Source organism: Candoia aspera, chromosome 8 (assembly GCF_035149785.1).
Source record: "Candoia aspera isolate rCanAsp1 chromosome 8, rCanAsp1.hap2, whole genome shotgun sequence".
Taxonomy (NCBI): Eukaryota; Metazoa; Chordata; class Lepidosauria; order Squamata; family Boidae; genus Candoia; species Candoia aspera.
The window spans coordinates 65494512-65515776 of NC_086160.1; the positions used below are offsets into that span (position 1 = coordinate 65494512).

A 21265-nucleotide genomic window follows, 5' to 3' on the forward strand; every position below is an offset into this window, starting at 1 on the left:
TGTAAAAGATGTGAATTGTAGTCAAAAAAATTTAAGAGACACCAGTTGGGGGAAGGATGGTAATAGGAATGGTGGAACATTCAGTGCCCCAAATCAATTTGGACTGATATACAGAGTCAAAACATTAAACTGACTTGAATGCATTCAGCTCAAGTGGGACATTTCCCACATATGCACATGTCATTTTAATAGCCCACATGAACTCAGATTGAATAAGTCCCACTTGGAGATTCAGTCTGAACTGAATCCAAATTTATTTGAATCTATTTGACTTGATTTGCAGACACCCCTATTGGTAAGGCTCAGAGAAGATGAACCACCCAAGGGTGTCCAAGAGAACCATTCCTGATCTGCACATCTAAGTCCAACACTTAGGTTGCTAAAGCTACACATCCAAGGCCACATAAGCAATGGGCTAGTAATAAAATCCAAAACATGATAATAAGCCAGTTTGGTCTAGTGGTTAAAGTGCTGGGCTAGAAACCAGGAGACTGAGTTCTAGCCCACCTTAGGCATGAAAGCCAGGGTGACCTTGGGCCAGTCTCTCTCTCTCACCCCAAGAGCCAATCAGGCATGGTAGGAGAGTTCTAGTCCCGCCTTAGGCATGAAAGCCGGCTGGGTGACCTTGGGCCAGTCCCTCTCTCTCAGCCCAACTCACCTCACAGGGTTGCTGTTGTGGGGAAAAGAGGAGGAGGAAGGAGTATTAGGTATGTTGGTCGCCTTGAGGTATTTATAAAAATAATAAAGGGATAAAAAATAAAAATAAAATAAGCAAGAGATAGGAAGAAGATTGTTTCCCATGCAATATCACAGTTTTAGCATGAATTATGGGCCACTTTTCCTGTTAAGAAGAGAAATGACTAGCTAGTAGATATCTGAAATGCCTCTATTTCCTACCTATGAATTGTGAGGTTTCTGTAACTCTTTTTGTGCCAGAATTTTGATAGTACATTGTGTGCATGTCACAAAATGAATGTGTTTTGTTTTGTTTTGGTTTTAGGGGGGACTTTATTACTCTCTTCCACTCCCGCTAATCTTCTGGGATGCCCTCTACCAACACAGCTTACCTTTATCTTTTTTCTCATCCTATAAGTACTGGGTTTCAAGAATGTTTCTGGGCCCCATTCACAAGTTTTTTCTTCTGTGAATGCCTTTGTGGGGCTCACAGTCATTCTTGGAAATAAAGATGACTCTGGAAGCTATATGCTGCTTTGTAGCAGGCCAGTTTTCCAGTAAAAAAAACATTTGAAAGAATCTATTACAAAAAATCAGTGGAGCAGGAAATCTGAAGCCTGTGGGAAAAGTGATGTCCCTAAGTATAATGTTGCCTATCTCTACTGTAGCTCTAGTGTTGATCACACACTGGGCAATTGCATAAAGAGCTATTTGTTCTTGTTCATCTATTTGTAGGATAAGACAGCAGTTAATCACAGGTCTCTGTCAGGGACTGGATCCCAAATGATACTTAAAACACAACTAGTTGCATCAGTGAAATTTAAGTTAGTCATGGCTACAATAAAGCTCAAAGATGTTAACAACTCCTTCATAAACATGATGAATCCAGACCACAGTGCCCTCTTCAATGCCCAGTTTAAGATAATGCAATGTCATAGCTAAGGTTGTCAGTCTGAGGACAGAGCTTTGTATAAAATAAAGAGAGGCATGGTTTGGTGTATTACAAACTACAAGAAAAAGATGGAAAGAGATACAGAGGTGATTCTACACATCATAACATCCATATCAACCTGAGGATTTCTGGAGGATGAAATGGCAGACTGAAGACAGCTGCACTAAAAGCGGATCCAATGAACGTGGCGGAATGAAGAGCCAGCACATAGATTGGCTCTTTGAAACCTCTCTGGACAAGGAGAGGACTTGAGATCAGCCGCAAGTGCTCCAGACAGCTGCTCTTTGTGAGGAGACTGCAAGATAGCAGTTTCTGGTGAGTTTAATGCTCTGGGAGACAAGGGAATAGCCATCTTGCTCAAACCACAGTCAGTACCTTTGAAAGGACACTAAGTTCACATACTTCCTTTTCTAATCACTTTCAGAAATTGCTTGATAACTGCTTTTCAGTTATTAGAAACCTTTGGATTGACAGGTCTGATAGCACCGGGTGAGTTTCCTTCAATCCTTAGCAAAGAAAGTTTTAACTAAAAGTATAAGAACTTGATTTTTTTCAGGGGGGGGGGGTAAACAGCAAAAGGGTGATTAAAACTTTGATTTTAGAAAGTTACAAATGGACTAAGGGTCCAGATAAATTTGAAATAAGATTTTGGAATTAATTATAAAGAATCCTTCCCATGGGAAAATGCTTTTGTTTTGATTTTTTAAAAAAACACATAATAATTACAAAGTGAAGCAAAATATTCTAACACTGGACATATTAAAGGATATTTTTGAACAATGGACTCAGAACTTAATTCTAATAGTGTCAACCAAGACATCTGCCTCTATGGAGAGACCATGTCTAAATGATGTTATGGAAGAGGAACAAGTTCTACCTGACAAGATCAAGACTGAGTTGAAAGTGGATTTACAAATGACAGGCTACAAAAATGACATGGAAAAAGATGTTACACTGGACATACAAAAGAAACCCGCTGATGTCTTAATAATTAAAAGGGACATACAAACAATAAACCAAGAGAGTGGATAATTTTCCTACACTGGATTTACAAAAGGGGCTTGCTAAAGTTTTGAAGAAGCTCGTGAGAAGTGACAAAGAAAAAATGAAAAGAAATCAAGTTCTAGGACATTATTTGAATGGACTAAAGATTAAGATTGTTACAAGTAAGAAGGAGGAATATAAAGTTGGTTTATTTAATCAAGGTTAAAATAGATACGTTATCTCTGGTAACCCTTAATGGACTTTTGCTGACATCAGGACTGAAATGACAATGCTTTATGGATTTGTTTAAAGGTAAGAGATGAGACATAGGAAGAAGAGGCCATTTGTTGTATTTTGGGAGGTGATAAGTTACTAAAATTGTTTATACTTGTCGTAATGAAGGTGGGAAGTCATTTCTTTATATATTTCATTTCTTTTTATTATATTCTTATTTTTCTTTCTTTTCTCTTTCTCTCTGTTTTCCTTTTTTTCTTTCTTTTCTACACCTTCTATTATTTCTTTTTATCCTTCTATCTATTTTAGTATTTGTACTTTTGTTATTATAATCTTTCATAACATCCACATCAACCTCCCTTATTCAGTGCCTTCTCGATGTATTGGAACTGCCATGTCTAGACCTTCCTTTGACTAGAAATTCTGGGAATTTCATATCTGGAAACCAAGTTAGGAAGGCAGATATTAACCCACTTAAAAACAGAAAGAGCAGCCAAAGACATCCTTATGTGTATAAACTGCATGAAGAGGGGACAACCAGTTTTTCCCAAATTTCTCTATATGATGGAGGGGGGAGGGAGAAATAGCAGTGGAAAAATCATTCAAAGCATGAGGACTCAATGACATCAGTATCTGTATAAAAGTTTAGAGTGGCAAAACAATGAAACGTCACCTTGCCATGCAATAAATAACCTCTGTTCTCTCTGCGCAAAACATCACAGGTAAAATTAGTTCTGCTGAAGTACCACCAGTGCCCTTGAGGTTTGGGACTCCTGGTGACTAATGAAGAGGCACTGCTGACTGTCACAGAGCAGCGTGGGAGGCATTCATCTTTGTGGCAGAAGCAATTAAATCTGCTCAGCTCTCTGAGCGTGATGCACATGGAAGCCCCAGACTTTGTTTTTCTTAAAGGAAGTTTAGGGGTTGGTGACATATGAAGATAAGCATCTAGGAAATGTCAAATTCACTCAGACATCCCTTGATAGCTCCTGGAAAGGGTGGAGCAAAAGTCTCATCTATTTGTATATGGAAACAATAAATCCTTGGAGAACATTGCTAGGATAATAGACTTTTCAGACAAATGTTGCTGCTGGATTTTCAATAGCTCAGCTCTTGAAAGGATGTGATCAGGATGGCTGGTTACACTGCTCTGCATCCAAGATGTTTATTTCCCTGAAGGAGCCACTCTAATAATTCAATTCACTATCTTTGGTTAACAGATCTTCAGTGGGTCACTGGCTTAAGATGTTGGATTTAGAACTGGAGAGATTCATGCTGAATCTCTGAAGACACTGAAATGTATTGGGTGACATTGAGCCAGTTGATAACTCCAAGCACCTCCTTCATCACTGAGCTGTTATTTGATGATAAAATTGCAGGTCAATCCAAAAGTGTTGGGGGGGGGGGCAATGAATACCTCACAAAGTTTTTATATAAATACAAACATACCTCAAGAGAAAGGGATGCCTCATGTTCAACTTCTCATTCAAAATAATTTTTTTTTTCTAGAGCAGTAATTAAAGGTTGAAAATAATAAAAATGGAATAGTTCCATAGCAATAGCTAAAGAGTAAGTAATACATCATTTTAATCAGTCTCCTTTGGAATAAGACATCTCTGAATAGCCTTTGAAAGTGTGAATCTCCAAAGGCAAGAAGCTTTATAGAGAGGTCCATCGAAAGGACAATTTCTTGTAATCATCAGCCTCAAACAAAGCAAAGAAACTCGGGGAGCAAGTCAGTCTATCCTTTCTGTCAAATCCCCCGAGAAGGGGCAACCTCTTCAGTATTTCAAAGAACTGCTCCATATTTAAAACTAACATGCCGTTTTCCTTTCCAAGTTAATACGAAATGCAGTTTCTTCTTTTTTCCATAAAAGGGCCTTAAGGGAGATGCACTATAAAGCAACTTTAATTTAACCTGCTATTTACTTAAATTGACTGAGATTTTGTTCTTATCCAGATTTGTTGTTTCATCACAATGCTGTATTTCAAAACTGTTATTGTGGTTTAGCACTGAGACAAATTTATCAAGATGGATCACTAAAATCAGCGAGTCAGTTACAATGGCTGACTTCTGCTGATTTCAGTGAAACTTAATTATGACTTACTGACCTCCAGCCAAAACTCTAGAAACAGTTTAGAAACACTGTGTATAAATATACACTGAATCCATTACCATACACTCTAATATATGGTAAACAAAAAGCACTCTTTTATCAAGACTTACATGTTTTTGGAGCTCTCCGTGTGGAAAGTTCAAAGGAGAAATATTGGATAGGGCTCCTTCCAATTGCCAGACCTGCTGCCCAGGACAGCCCTTTGGGATGGCTTGCTTTGCCTTGCACCCTAAGCAGAACAGAGCCATTTCTATAGGAAAGGACACTCAATGTCTTAGAATAAGACAGTCAGAATGCAAAGCCTGTCCCCTATAATGTTTGGTTCCCAGATAGCCAACTGTAAGTTTCAATGCAAAGAATTCCCCGCATGCTGCTATCGGGAGGCTGCTATAATGAAAATCAAAAATCAGAGTCTCCATCTTAACATAGGTAAAGGTAAAGGTTTCCCTTGACATTAAGTCCAGTCGTGTCCGACTCTAGGGGGCGGTGCTCATCTCCGTTTCAAGGCTGAAGAGCCGGCGTTTGTCCGTAGACACTTCCGTGGTCATGTGGCCAGCATGACTAATGGAACACCATTACCTGCCCGCCGAAGTGGTACCTATTAATCTACTCACATTCACATGTTTTTGAACTGCTAGGTTGGCAGGAGCTGGGACTAGCAATGGGAGCTCACCCCGTCACGCGGATTCGAACCGCCGACCTTCCGATCGGCAAGCTCAGCAGCTCAGCGGTTTAACCCGCAGCGCCACCGCGTCCCTCCATCTTAACGTACTAGGGAATAAATTGGTTCTCAGTGAGAAATAGTTCAGTTGCTGGAATTCTTAGAACCCTATCCCAATTTTCTCAACAACTCTTTCTAAAGAGAACTTTGTGAGAAGCAAGCTTAGAAAAAAAAATCACTTTTGATTATGCTATTTGCTAAAGATCCAGAGTGCTCCTGTAGAAGTTTAGCGAACATTTATTTAGCAACTGGTGGAAAGATCTGTCTCCACGTGTCCTTAAGGTGTTTCCCCGCTCCCCTGCCCTCCAACGACTGCCAGTCAAATGCCTGCCCTTCCTAAATGCCTTTCCATCCAAGATACTGCCTCTGCTGAGAAAGTAGGTCTTTCCATTTCTCTCCTCTCACTCCCCTTAAGTTCCATTCTTTTCTCTTTTTTTCGTATCACCATTATTTTCCCCAAGAGCACCCCTCTGTGCTTGATCAGGGGTTTCTTAAATCGGTGGAGGCGGGGAGTGGGAGGTGAAGGGAGATAAAACACTGCAGACATCCTATAGGAAAGTCTTGTATTCTGCACAGAAGTCTTTTATTCTTTTTTTCCACCCAGCAGAAGAGAAGAGGTTCTCTCATCTCCCCTCCAACCAACCGGCACCATCCTTTCCCCCATCATCATTCCAAGGACACAAAGCAAGGATAGCTTCTGATGCCAACGTCAGTGCTACGATAGATGCAAAGGGAAGAAGTGCATTTTGGGATGTCTTGATAAGTCCTGCAGCAACAGTCCTTTCTTTCTCTCCCAGTTCCACAAATATTGGCTTCCCCCCCCCCCTCAAAAAAGACAAAGGCAGAAAGTCAGTGGTGCCACATTCTCTTCTTTTATTATTGCTATAGTGGCTTGAGGAGACAACATGCATCTCCAGAGGTTCTTTCTGGGGGAGGCAGGGGGGAGGAAGATTTCAGATTAGGCTTCATGTTACAAACACTGTTATTGGGCAAAGCCAAACAGATGTGATTCCTAGCTTGATACGATGCCTGCTTCTCTGCCAGCCTGCCTTGTCTCTTATTTTCCCCCAAATCCCACAGCTAAAGATGCTGAGTTAATTTTTTCTATACTATGCTATCCCATCTGCTCACTGAAAGAAAGGAATACTTTCGGTCTGGGATGGTCTGACCAGGAACTACATCCATTATCTGCTCCTATGAATGTTCTACCACCAAGCTCCAGAAGTTGCCATTTTGTCTCAAATGTTTCCAGTGGAGCAGTTAGAGGCACCACCCCACAATCTGTCTGTTGAATTTTAACACAAGTGCAGTCACCTTAATATAGGAAAGGGGCAGAGATTACCTCAAGGAAAAAAAATTGTTGCAGCTCTTGCCTCCTGCTGTATGTTATGGTCTCTACTGAACAGACAGTCGCTACTGCTGTCTGCCACATAAAAAATTTCCTTGGGGAATGCCAGGAGATGGGATAGCTGCATGTTCCTCCCCCATATCACAACTAGGGACTTACCTCTGATGTTTTGCTTTATTTATATTGTTAATATTCAATCATTCATATTCTGAACCTGTGGATAATTAAATATTGCAAATGCATAAATATCACTGTATTACATTCAAGGCATTGTTTTGAACAATAGGGAAGAAAGTTACTTTCAAGTAACAGCATTTCCAATTTGAGCCAAGAGCAAATCTGTGTTTTGCCATACATGTTGAAATACTCCGAGAAGCATTTTAGTTTAAAAAGCAACAGACCATCACATCTGACATGGTAATTACTCATTTTAAACCCTTTGTGCCAAGAATGGCCAATTTTCCCTTTTCTCACATTTTGAGCTCAGCAAAAATGAAAAAAGACTTTGTGTCTCAAGAATGAATGTCTGGAAAGCTTCTCCAAAATAATCTGACACATCATATCGAAACTCCACAGGCCAGATTGCAGCACTTTGCATAGACTGCAATTAACCATCATTTGAGAACCATATGTTTTCTCAATCACACAACCTTCTGCTCCACAGCTAGCCTGGCATCTCATTCCTAAATACCCCAGAAACAATCCAGACAAAGTTGGGCTTACTTAATTTTCCCCTGAAAGCAACAGAGTTTGCAGCCAAGTTCTCTGTTTATTTTTCAGTGGAAAGCTGCATTTAGGTGATTTACTCTCAAGTATATCTGTATAGAACTATCACCTTAAAAATGGCAGTGTAGTTAAATACAATTTTCATTAAGTCAGTCTGACTGTAAGATAGGCCTTTTGTTTTCTCTGGGGCATATTACCAAGTGAGGAATGCAGGATTTTTGAATTCTAAAAATGGAATGGGTAGAATATTAACTATAATCCATCTTGGACAACTACTAGTTAATGTAGAAGTGCCCCAAGAAATTTTGGCACTTAAGGTAGAATACTCCAATAATGCCAAAATTTAATTAAAAATATCAACAGCTTGATTTATTTATTTATTTATTTATTTATTATCCTGCCTTTATTATTTTTTTATAAATAACTCAAGGCGGTGAACATGCCTAATATTCCTTGCTGTTTAGAACTTGAATCAGGAGGCTTATGCACATGTTTTAGTTCACATGTGCATAAGCTTCTGCCATATCATCAACAGCAAGCAAAAGGACCATATGCAGATTTCTGTAAGCCTATGCAATCCTCTGGAGCAGCCTTTCTCCACCTTTTGACCCTGGTGGAACCCCTGGAATATTTTTCAGGCCTTGGGGAACCCCTGCACATACAGGCTCAAATATAGGCCAGAAGTTACAAAATTATTATATTTGTCTCATGGGTAGGCCTGATAATATGCATTAACAGTGTTCTTAAACTGAAAATAAAGAATGAGACTTGCCTCTTTAACGTGAAGTTGCCCGAATTTGAAATATATATTTTAAATAAATTGTGATCTCCCAGGGAACCCCTAGTGACCTCTCGTGGAACCTGAGGGTACCACAGAACCCTGGTTGAGAAACCCTGCTCCGCGGTATGTGGTAGTACAAATGTAACGTCTTTTGTCTGCAACTCTTTAAAATAGCCACATCTTTTCAAAGTAACTGTAAAGTGCAACCTTGTGATCACAGGAAAAAATGTAGCAGCTTTAAAGAGTTGCAGACAGTTGCTATGCTCTTGTTCTGAAGCATCCTTTCAGAATTATTTCTGAAGAGCCATATAGCCCCAACAGGGACTAATTTCTTACTTATTGCTATTTTTTTTATAATAAATATTGTATATTTAAATAGAAATGAATCTCATCGTAATGAAGACCATGATCGATGAACTGTTTTCTTGGTTTTGGAGTCTATTGATGGACAATTTTAAGGCCTTTGATGATCCATTCTTTTAATATTTTATCATTAAATCAGACTTGGGATACACTTACAGTAATGTTCTCAAATAGAGGGTTATTTTCTGATAGGCCTTCAAATAGAGCGCATATAGAATTTCACTGCATTCTTTAGGTCCTTTGATATCAACAAAGCCAATTGTATGACCTAAGACCACTGATTTCAATGGAACTGAAACAGGGATTTTATATTTCTACAGCTAAACCATCAGTTTAAAAAACTGAACTAGTTTTGAAACAATGAATGCCTTGAAACTCAGAGATATTAACATGGGCATGAAGTAAAACCTACATCTATATTCGTTGGGAAAAAGTCAAAATAATTTATACTGCTAATTAAAAATGTAAATTCAATACAATTTCATATACACATTTCAATGTATCAAAACAACTATATTCATCTTTGCCAGGATTTTTTTTTACTCTTAGATTCAGAATTCAAATACCATGTAACACCCACTTGCATTCTCCAAATAATCTAAATGTATTGCCAAGAAAGAAACAAAAAGAAAGCGTTGTTTTGTCCACAGATTTGACATAAAGATACAGGTTTGTCCCCAGCTGCCTTTAGAATGATAAATGCAGTTGTCTACATAATGAAAGCTTAACAGACTTAGAGAAACGGCCAGTTTCAGGGTTCAACAAAAGCAATATATTGCACTATATTGGTTAATCTGAAGTTGTCATTTCTATATGCAAGCCAACTCAAATTCAAATTCACTCATATTTGAGGGCCTGCCATTGCTCTCAGTGGAATATTGTTTTCCCCCACTCCCCCACTTCTTTGAACAGCTATGCCATATTTCTAATCATTTTTTAAGGTTCCTTTCTCAGTTTCAGAAGTAGTTATCACCTACTTCCTTACCACTGGGATCAATAATAGATTGTACACAGTGGTGATGACAGGTGTTCTATCTTTGGACAGATTTAATTTCATCCTTCCTCATGGCCATCAGAGAGGGAGAAATGCTGTGAATTAGGAATCTTCTGCTCTAGACAGGAAACTACTTCCGAACAGGCAATGGGGTTGCTAGTGTTATTGTAGAGCCTTTCAAAAGTGGGCTGTTGGATGAACAAGCCATTTTACCAATGTGCAAGTACAATCATTTTCCAAAGATATATTGGATGATACACCAAAGGTATATCATGACTGCTTTTGTACGTCTGTGTCTCCAACTGGTGAGAATGCTAAAAATAATGCTGGCAATGAAGGGACAGAATGTAACCTTTCCAAGAAGAAGCATTGTTTTAATTGAATTATGTCAAGATTTTCCATAGTTATCTTTCTGAACTTAATAAATCCTAAATTTATTCTCAGCCTACTGTTTAATATGACCACATGTACTTGGGAAGAGCAGCCCATTTACCACCCTATCAACTTGGCAATCTAGAGGACAGGGAAAAAAACAGTATTGCCTTGAGATCTGATTTATATTGTTTTCTGTGTCAGCATTTCTTGCATGCAAAACACTGCCTACAGTTCTTAGCTAAGCTCTTTAACTCAGAATTGATAAAAAGTCAAGGCTAGGCATCTGGGGGATATGAGTAATTTATATTTATCAGTATTACCTGAAACCAGTTGAACAACACTAGCTAACCAAAGCATTTGTGGTGAAACCACAGAGGTTTGGCACACTAGAGACAGGTTGAAACTGATTGATTGACCAGCCTGATGCCACAAAGCATGACAAATTATAGCTGTAGCTATAATTTCAAATCTACAAAAAAAAAAAAAAAAAATCTTGGGAAGATGGGAGATAACTGTAATCAGTGATTCAGTGTTCCTTTATAAAATAAAGTAGCATGAAAATAATTGCTGTAACCATAGAGCTTCAAGTGCTTTTAGGTTTGGCTCAAAATAGTCACATGACTTCTACGTAGTGAAAGCAGTATACTTAGCATGGTGATTTAAAAAATAGCTGTATCTTGCGCATTCTGAACTGCTAAGATTGCTTATCACTCAGTTTACTCCTGTGGAAGTTTCAGAGCTTGAGAGACCAGACAGCATGCAGGTCTCTTCTTCAGAGAACATAGAGCAAAATGTCCTACAAAGGTGGCTTAACATATACTCTGCTTTCTGATGAATTTAGATGGGAGGTATAAAACTCCTAACACCCAGGAATTTTGATGGAACCATGGAGCTCCACATTTCTTAAAAATATTTTCCATTATTTATGTGATTTTAAATTAATAAGGCCCCTAGGAAGTATTTCATAAATCCCCTTTGAAGGAATTCACAGGTCAACCGAGGCATGACAAAATCTGGATGTTGCTTCTGGCTACAGACATTGTTGAACTGTTGTCCACTGCTACCAAAAAAATCTGCATAAAGTCAACAGCAACAAATTGTGTAGGAGATTGATTTGACAACAGGGCCACAATTAATGAGAAAACATGAATTAATTCTTTACACTAGGACTACATGCCTTAATCTTAAAATTAACAGTGTTTATATTTGTGAAGCTTGCATAAATGAGCAGTTAGGTGCCATAAGACATACTTGGAACTGGAATGGGTACTAGACTGCTCATCTGTAAAGGGCTTTTCAAGCCTTATTGAAATCATTGCTTTCCTATCATCCCTAAACTGACAGGAAATGGCAACAAACAAGAGGCAACTTGCTTAAGGACACAAGAAGCCAATTACAAATTACAATTACAAGAATGGCAGCCTATTCTTCTTGTTCCCTGTATGTTGTAATGCAGACATATCAGGCAATGCCATCTGATACATCCTAGAATACCAGATCTAAGATGACCTTCAGGACCACTAGAAGGCAATAAAGAAATCCAGTCTTCTGGATCTCTTTGCCACCATCTTATGGTTATCCAAATGATTTGCAGCCCAGATCTAGTAGCCCCACCCTTTCTGAAAAAATAGCAGAATACAGGAGCAGTGGGTCCAGAAAGGCAGAAAATAATAATATCATTGCATGCGTTTCACTAAGACATGTGAAAAAGTAAAAAAGCAAGGAGCTGAATACAGTGAACCTACATCTAAATTAATGTAAACACAGTCCCACACACTCTGGCTGGGTTTATAGGCTTTTTGCTTTTTTTAATCCTGCCTTTATTATTTTTATAAATAACTCAAGACTGGGAACATACCTAATACTCCTTCCTCCTCCTATTTTCCCCACAACAACAATCCTGTGAAGTGAGTTGGGCTGAGAGAGAGTGATTGGCCCAAAGTCACCCAGCCGGCTTTCATGCCTGATGGTTTGGTTTAACTATGGTTTACTGAGTAAGCTGTGGTTTCTGTGTTCGCGCATCACACTAAGACATAAACCATAATTTACATCAGTTTACAAACAAAGTATTAAGTTTACATAACAAAATGTTACAGCTAAGCATGATTGGTGAATGTGTTGGAACCTAATGGATTTGGAACACATGGGATTTCTACAATGAAGTGTAATCAGTTAAAATGAAGGAAATACAAATCAGCACTCTATTAACACCATTTATATCAGCCTTCAAATCTTTAGAAAAAGATGGCTAAAGAACTGTTTCCATCTCTAATTCAAACCATGAATTCTGGGGAATATGGTTCCCACATAGAAAGTTTTGTAATCGTATGCCAGCATAGATGAGGGTGGAAAAAGTAGAATAAGGCAAAGTGTTTATATCTGTCCCCAGGAAAACAATAAGCCCATCTGATTAAATTCTTTATCCTTCAGCTGCATCCATTAACATTTAGCCATGGATTCCATTGTAGATCAGCCCACAGTAGGCTGTATTGCATTGCAAAAATATTTTCATGCCTGGAATGTCTTGCTTTTTAAATCTGGGAGGAGAAAAATCTCTGCATTATTAAGTGTGCATGAGTGTTTGCCAAGATTACAAGAGCTTCCTTGCATATAAACAAAACAACAGCCAAATAGTGTAGGTGTTACAGAAGTCAGAATTTTCTTCCCATTTGATAAATTCAGTGGGGCTGAGGTTGCAGTCCTAATTATAGTTACCTGAGAGTAAGTCTCAGTAAACTCAATAAACAAAATTGCACTGAATAATCCCCTAGTGATTGAGGAACTCCCTAGCCATTACTTAAAACTGCAATGCAATGGGGGTGGGAAATTTGATGTTTTTTAAAGATGGGGTGAAACTACAGGCAATAGGGTGCTCACCAGCAGGTGGAGCAATACCACTGCAAAAACAGTTGTGGTAGGAAAACAGCTAAAACAGACCAGTTGATTCTCTACTGCAGCTTTCCAGGTTTCTAGCTAAATATTCTTGCTACAAAATGCGCAGTACAGCCCTGCCCAAAAAGAATTGAATTTAAAAGTTACAAATACAGTTTTTTAAGTATTTGCCAAATTGTCTCCCTTCCTAAGAACTAAAATACTCTCTCTTTTCATCCACTCCTGGAGTTTCTAAATTAGTTATATGTCTTTATCAATGATTTCCAACTCAATTCTTAGCAAAAATTTGATCTGTTTCATGATATTCTGGCCATGGTGGGTGCTAACTTTGGACAAACAAGGTCTTTCTAGGAAATGCTGTTGACCTTCTTGCTGGCCATTTGCACTGCATTGATCCATTAGTAGTAACTACCTAGAAAATGAATTTCTTATGAGCTAGAATAGGAATCCCCAGTGTTTTCAGCTATTGGGCACCACTTATGTAAATACTCTTCGAAGTGATTGCAAGGGGTCTTATCCATTCACAAAATGTGAATACTACTGTAGCAGGGACATAATCAGTAGCAGAGCACTGATTTATCAGAATGCAACCCACCATCATTTCGAGTCTTTTCTCTTGCAAGATGCCACCCATTACTCCTGCTTATGGTTGACCTTTTTCTAGGCAGGTGAATTGGCTACCAAAGAAAGTGCAAGGCTCCATTCAGCTGTCATTCTAATTTGCTATTGGGTTAACTTGAGGTCCAGAAGCATTCTTGAAAATAAAGTTGAGTCTGGGTGTAGGGGGAGGTCAGACAGCTTAAGGGCACCAAAGGAATTGTCTGCAGGTATATTTCTGTTCCTGGATGCCGTAGTAGGGACCCAAGGCCTAGTAACTGTCAAAGGACAGCAACAATCTTTGCAGAACAGAGGGAGAATATGAAAAATTGTAATTCGCTGTTGCGTATTAAAAAACGAGGACAAAGCCTGCATTACTTGAGATAAATTGGAGCAATTTCCTTTACTATCTTTTTGTTCTTTTGTTCCTTCAGTCTTTATATGCTGTTTTCCTTCTTCATCAACAGCTCAAGAAGCTCTGCCAAAGACAGTGAGAGAACCCTCTTTTATACAAATTGCAAGCATGGGAAGCAAACACACACACACAGACGCCTTGCAACAGGCGTAGGAGTGGAACGAGAATAAGGTACTATTCTTAGTACCCACAAACATTTTAATCCTGGCTGTGATTCTGGCAGAGGAGTACGTAGATATTGATTGTTGCCCTATCACCCTTAAGAAGCTGCCTAGGTGTTTATCTGCTTTCCAAATGATTACCAATTGGATTCCAGAATGCAAACCTTTACAGCCTGCCTGTTTTCAGTTAGCTAATTTTCATCTATTTTTCTTCTTTGACCAATGGGTCATCTATCCTGAAAAATCATTATGCCTTTATAATGGCTTGCTTCATGTTATTCTCTAATGATAACACATCAAGCCTTTCAAGTATTCTATTTGTTTATTTGGTGCCTCCAAGTCAGTGTTAATTCCTGGCAACTGCCTGGACTAGTCCCTGCAGCTTTCTTGGCAAGATTTCAGAAGTGGTTTGCTATTGCCTCCTTCCTAGGGCTGAGGGAGAGGGACTGGCCCAAGGTCACCCAGCTGGGTCTGTGCCTAAGGTGGGACTAGAACTCAGTTTCCTGGTTTCTAGCCTGGTGCCTTAACCACTACACCAAACTGGCTCTCTTCTATTTATTTTAGTGACAAGAAATGACACTTAAACAAAAGTGTACTGTTATAAACACATGCACAAATAAAATATTAACTTTTTAAAAGTTTTTTTTTAGTTTTAAAGTTTTTTAAAACTTTTTTTAAAGAAACCAAGCGAGTATGTTATCAACAACATTATCATTAACAATAATAACAGAACCCCCTTTTCTAAAATTGAATTATTAATTTCCTTCAATCTACAAATAAAGGTAAATATAATTGGACATTAGCCAATCAGTAAACATCACAGAAGATTCATAGTGAATAAAGAAACCTACCTGGAATCACTTCAAAAAGGAACTTTCCTGGGTTTTCATCACTGGAAGGATGCTCAATCACACGATTTCCAGGTAAGAATATGGTACCCTTAAATATTAATTAGAGAGGAAAAAGGACAGGATGAATTTTTTAGATAAAAGAAAAGAAAAAAAAAGACTGCCACAAAGCAGTCTAGTAGGACCAGGAGGGGCACACTTCCCCCATCCGGGTCACAAGAAAGGTCATGCACAAGGACAAGAAACATTTTCTCTGGCCTCTAAGAAAGATAATCAGATAATCAGCTTCTTCTAAACCACTCTGTTGCTTTTCTCCCATCCTTTGTCTCAAAAATCTTGTGAAGGTTGGAAACTGGGCAATAGCTGCCGGATCCAGGAAGGGCCTTTTTCAAGGCTGCTGGCACCATTCCCTCTCAAACGGTGACAACCCCCTGGATACAGATTGTCATGTTTCTTACAGCCACATGCAAGAACCAGGAGGTGAGACAGGTCATTCCAGACAGCACCCTATCCAATATCAGATAATATGGCAAGTTGCTGTTCCAGTCATAGCACTGGATTCAGTCCAGGAAGAGTCAAGATGGGCAAATTGGAGCAACTTTATCAGCAAAATACTGTGCATCCATCACAGTGACCAGGTACAAAATCTACTTGCTGAGCCCCCCCCCCCCAAAAAAAACAAGGTTGCCAAAAGCCGACTGACACAATAAAAAGTATTGTCACTGATGTAGCACTAATACAAAGGAACTGTAACTTATGGTGGGATTGATTTGGCTTGCATGTGGGGAGACATCACTGAACTCTATTTTCTGGCTCAGTTCCCACAGTACATGGTTTATGTTTAACCATGTTTTCAGCAAGACATAGTAGCCTGGCTCATTGTTTTATACATGGGACAATGTCAGAATCATGGTTTGCCCTCTGCAGATGGAATTCTTAAACAAGTGTAACAGAAACTGTAACTTGCAAATGACATCAAACCAATAATCCTAGTCTACAACCAGTCCTCCATCATAGTTTTGATCTTCAGAGCTGACAAAAATCTCAATTGTATTTAAGGAAAGCAAATTATGATTCATATGATTCAAATTATCTCAGCCTCTGCAGTGAAATGTAGCGAGACAGGCTGTTTCAGGTATGCATGAAGAAGAAGTTTAATATTTAAGGTCAACACTCAGTACAACTATGCAGTAGTTATGTTCCTCTGTAAATACAGCTGAGACGGAAGCTGATGATCCATCTTGTTTGCTGTTGATCGATCTGAGACCTCTGTTTTCTCTGCCATCTGCAGCCCTGGGGCATGCAGAATAGATTCTCATTTTGACATCATTAATAGACTTATTGTTCCAGAGAAACCTGCACAACATAGCAACCCTGGTTTTAGAATCTGCATCTAGGGGATGAAATATTTCTCTGCCTTGATATCCCAAGGACCTAATTACTTAATTACCCATCTTTCTTCTCCCCCTAGGATTCTTTTTGTATTACAGACACAAGTATGTATTTTCTTTCCTTTAGTTTGTTCCAAATCAGCATCACAATGTGGCAGATCGGTGGGTGGGGTTGTTGATGGTTATGCCTACCTTTATGCCTTAAGGCAGTAATTGAGATTAATTGGACAGGCTGGGCAGCGGCAGTGGATGAATGTATCCTATCATTTTCTGGATGATTCCCTTTTTTCAAGCAGACATTTGTTTTGTTTCTATGGCAGTGCAGACACTTCTGTCATATCAATGTGAAAGTTCACATGATTTTTATTTGCAATTTTCCTGGACACACACACACACACACACACACACAGAGGAAACTGGCAAGCACAATTCCCTTACATATTCTTTGCACACACTATATTCCTCATGCATATCTTTTTGTGCACACATTTCCTTTATGAACACATTTTTATATGTATCTTTAATGGAGAACTGTACAAAAAAAATGGAGTGAAATGAGGAAAAAAAATCAAGAAAATCACTTCATATTAAAACAAGAAGCAAAAATTTCACTCCTATCCCTTATATCTGGCTTACTAAAGCCAGTCTTCTTTGGTCTTCAGCATTATAATATTCAGCTGCAGTGCAAATGTATTCTTTTATTTTTTTGAGGTAGATTTCAAACAAAACTAGAGCCTCCATTTTCCTAAATCCATTATCTTGTCTTGTCACTTCTAATTACTTTATCTTCCATTATCAGCACAAGCTGTCTTCATTTTCAGATTTGGCAAACTTTTACACAGTGCCATTCAATTCTAATCTTTAAAATAAAGGTATTGTCTGGAGTGGAAGCTGAATTGGTGGGGGGTGGGGGATTTACAGCATGAAGTATTTGGGTAACAACCAGTGAAATATTTACCAATAAGGCCATAGCTGAACCAGAAGAAAAAGATAAGCCAATATAGCAATGATAAGGACATTAACAAAGTCTACAAAGCAATGGATGGCTTAACTAGTTTGTTGAATAGGCGACAATTAAACCCTCATGGATATGCAGTTTCTGGTGGCTTGAAGGTTGAACTGGACTTTGCATGGCATGTCAAGGACCACAGTCAAAAAGTGGATGTGACTAAGTCCAAAAGTAGTTCTGATTTTAGGGAAAGGGGCTGGGGGGGGGGGTTGTCTTTAGCCTCTGACCTTTAAAACCCTTCGCAATCTTTCAAACACTAGGCCAATTGGCTTCAATCACCCTTGGAGGTCTAGGAGCCAGGAAAGAAATACTGGTATCCACTTTGTACAGTCTGTCTTACGCTATAAATATATGTTTGCCAAGCATAATTGTTCATACAATTAGCCAAAATCAAATAATTTACTTTGTGGCTTAGCCTGACATTTGGACTCAGCCTTTCAGTTTGTGCATAGTTTTATACAGACTTACTCCATTTGGGCATCCCAACCATATATGCAAGTCAGAACTGAGGTGTGTCTGAAATCTGCTGTCTTCAGAATGTTGTGATATGGCTTACAATGAAAATAAACCCACTCTGATGCAAACAGAACCCAGATTGACTTGCATTTGGGAAAATGCAAAATGAAGCAAAAGAGAAATAAGACTCTCACCCACTCCCAGTTGGGTGGGCAGTATAAGGAAACCACACTGTCACTCAACAACTATATCTCTAATAAATGCCTGTACACATACAAGCATGTATGGGTCTGATGATAAAATTAGACTGCCAGTCTAATAAATCGTATCTATTAAGGCCTACAATTTAGTGTCAGCTATTACCCTTACATTACATTACTCAACATTAATTAATACTTACTGATTTTTAAAATATTCTCAACGCATTGTTTTGACTTCTGCTTTCACCATCAATCACGTATTAATCACCAACGGAGCTTCCATCTTTCTTGTTTAGTTGCACTGCAGTTGCTCATGGCAACTGAAAAATGCACAAGAAATCATATCCCTCCCAAAAGCCCTTAAAAAAAAAAAAAGGTAAACAAACAGATTTTATTCTACAGCACCTTGATGGTTTCTATTTCCACTGTATAGTTTGAGCTGAAAACAAATAATTAAAAATACTGAATACAACCAACATACCAAGATATAAGGTTTTCAGGATAAGTTGTAAACAGCTAATAGAAAAGCTGAAGAAGGAAGGGAAAATGGGTAGCAAAAAACTCCCCCACTCTTGAAAAAGGAGAAAATAGAACTAAGTAAGTTTACACTTACTTAGGGCTACTGTTTCATAATCAGACAATTGCCAAGCTTAAGAAATGATACAATATCATTTTCCAATGTGTTCCTGATAGCACTTTGATTCTTCTCAGGCTACTAGAGACATTTTCCATTTTGCAGAAATTCTTTGGAAAAGCCCTTGAACTTGACAGCTTGCTTACTGTTTTGTAAACTTTCAGTAGATCTAATAAAGTTATTGTCTGCTCTCCCTGGTGAACAAGGCTGCTTTCACTTTTTCCATGTGTGTGGTTTTTTTTTTGGTGCGTTCAAGTCAGCGTTGACTCCTGCTGACTGCCTGGAGAAGTTCCCTGCAGTTTTCTTGGCAAGATTTCAAAAGTGGTTTGCCCTTGCTTTCCTCCTAGGGTTGAGAGTGGCTGGCCCAAAATCTGGCTTTGTTTCTAAGGCGGGATTAAAACTTATGGGTCTCCCAGTTTCTAGCCTGATGCCTTAACCACTATGCCAGGCTGGCTCTCTTTTCCATACTTAGCAAATCTGAATTTGTGTACACCACAGCAGTGCATATGTTCTTCAAAAGTAGTTGTCATTTTAATGGTAGAAGGATCTTATCATGTAACCTCTGCATCTCTGAACTGAAATGGCATGGTCCAGACACAGAACGACAAGAGAGGTTTTTAGGACTGTAACCTTTGGAACAAGTCCACTGACCTCAAAATGTAAGATTCTGAACAAACCACTTTGGGTTCGTGCTTCAAAGGAAATAATTTGATACTGCGACAGTTGTTGTAGTATCAAATCTCTCTCTTTCCCCCTGCACAGCCTCTTCCAATTAATCCTCTCCATATTTAAGATAATGCTCTTGCTATACTTCACACATAGTTAGTATCTGAAATAAGCTAAGTTCATGGGAAAGATTACTGTGAATTGTGCTGAAAACAAGTTCCTTAAACACTTCAGTTTGGACTTTAGATGTTAGACACCATCATCTCATGTTATGGTAAATTATTGCTTGCTAAATTTGCCAGCTCTAGAGACAGGCACGCAAAGAAGGCAGCTGAAAGAAAAGACTTGGCCCGAGCTCAGGTTAACTAGATAGTTGGTTATGCCATATGCAACCTATTTATAATCTAGATTTAGGAGTCAACTAATGCTTGGAGATTAAACCAATAAAAACCAAATTAACTAAATGGGTTTAAGTCTTTTACATGAAGTATGTATTCATACATTCAATCTTTGATCAGCTTTACCACTGAGAGTCATATTTTAAAAAACATAGGAAATTTCCACCCCTCCTTCAGATGAAATTTGTGTCTGCCTAGTTGAGCCTAGCTGTAGACTTCTGCTTGAAACTGCTTCCTAAACCCCCTCCTTAACAGAATGATCTGATCCTGAAGAATGGGTTTGGTGGTGCTTCAGGAAGAACATTGTCCTTCACCAGGTACACCAACATGGTGTACTTTTCCAAGCAGTAGCGTACTCTGGTGCAGGGTTTCTCAACCAGGGTTCCATAGCACCCTAGGTTTCCGCGAGAGGTCCCTAGGGGTTCCCTGGGAGATCACGATTTATTTAAAAAAGTATTTCAAGTTCAGGCAACTTCACATTAAAGAGATAAGTCTCATTCTTTATTTTTAGTTTAAGAACACTGTTAATGCATATAAACAGGCCTACCCATGAAACGAATATAATAATCTTGTAACTTCTGGCCTATATTTGAGCCTGAATGTGCAGGGTTTCCCGAGGCCTGAAAAATATTTCAAGGGTTCCTCCAGGGTCAAAAGGTTGAGAAAGTCTGCTCTTTCATTTACACATATGAAAATGAAAATGAAGCCAAAACCCAAAACCCAAATAAAATCAAATAAGAAAATATTTAGGAAACAGAGTCTCTGAACAGCCAGCAGATGTACTAATCCAGTGGCATTGAAAATTCAACTTTCAAGCAACTCTCCCAACTGACCTCACCATAAATGTCTAACATTACAGGCAGGTAATCATGTCCTCAGCTCAGCTGAGGGTGCTGGCACCATCTGAGATTAAACAGTAGATTGTTATGTTAGTGGAACGCAAGTAAAAGATTAACTGGCCACTTTCTTAAGAAAAGAAAACATAAAACTAAAAGAACTTGAAGAGAGAGGAAGAAGTAGAGAAAGAGAAGAGAAGATTAAAATAAAGATAAAGGGACAAGAAAAGGGGAGGAAAAGGAGATAACCAATATATATTGTATATATTTTTTAAAAAAAATACTGGTAATGTTTGTTCTAACCTTTCTATAATTAAGAACTGAGGAAAAGTCTGGCTGATGTACCTTTAAACAGAGACAATTTATATCCTATATACTTTCTGTTTATATAAAGTTATTGTCAAATAAAATTTTAATCGTTCATAATCAATTGTTCATCTTCCTGAATTTCAAGCAGAATATACTTGTTTCTCTCTCTTCCCTCCTGGGCTA

At 38.6% G+C, this 21265-nt stretch overlaps 1 protein-coding gene across 2 annotated transcripts in view; it reads right to left on the minus strand.

Moving 5' to 3' along the window:
* ARHGAP24 (Rho GTPase activating protein 24) overlaps nucleotides 1-21265 on the minus strand; it is a 362186-nt gene that overhangs the window by 202521 nt on the left and 138400 nt on the right. For both annotated transcript variants that reach the window (XM_063309901.1, XM_063309902.1), the window contains exon 3: nucleotides 15187-15274. In XM_063309901.1, coding sequence (XP_063165971.1) covers nucleotides 15187-15274 — 88 coding nt within the window. The remainder of the gene's footprint in view (nucleotides 1-15186; nucleotides 15275-21265) is intronic.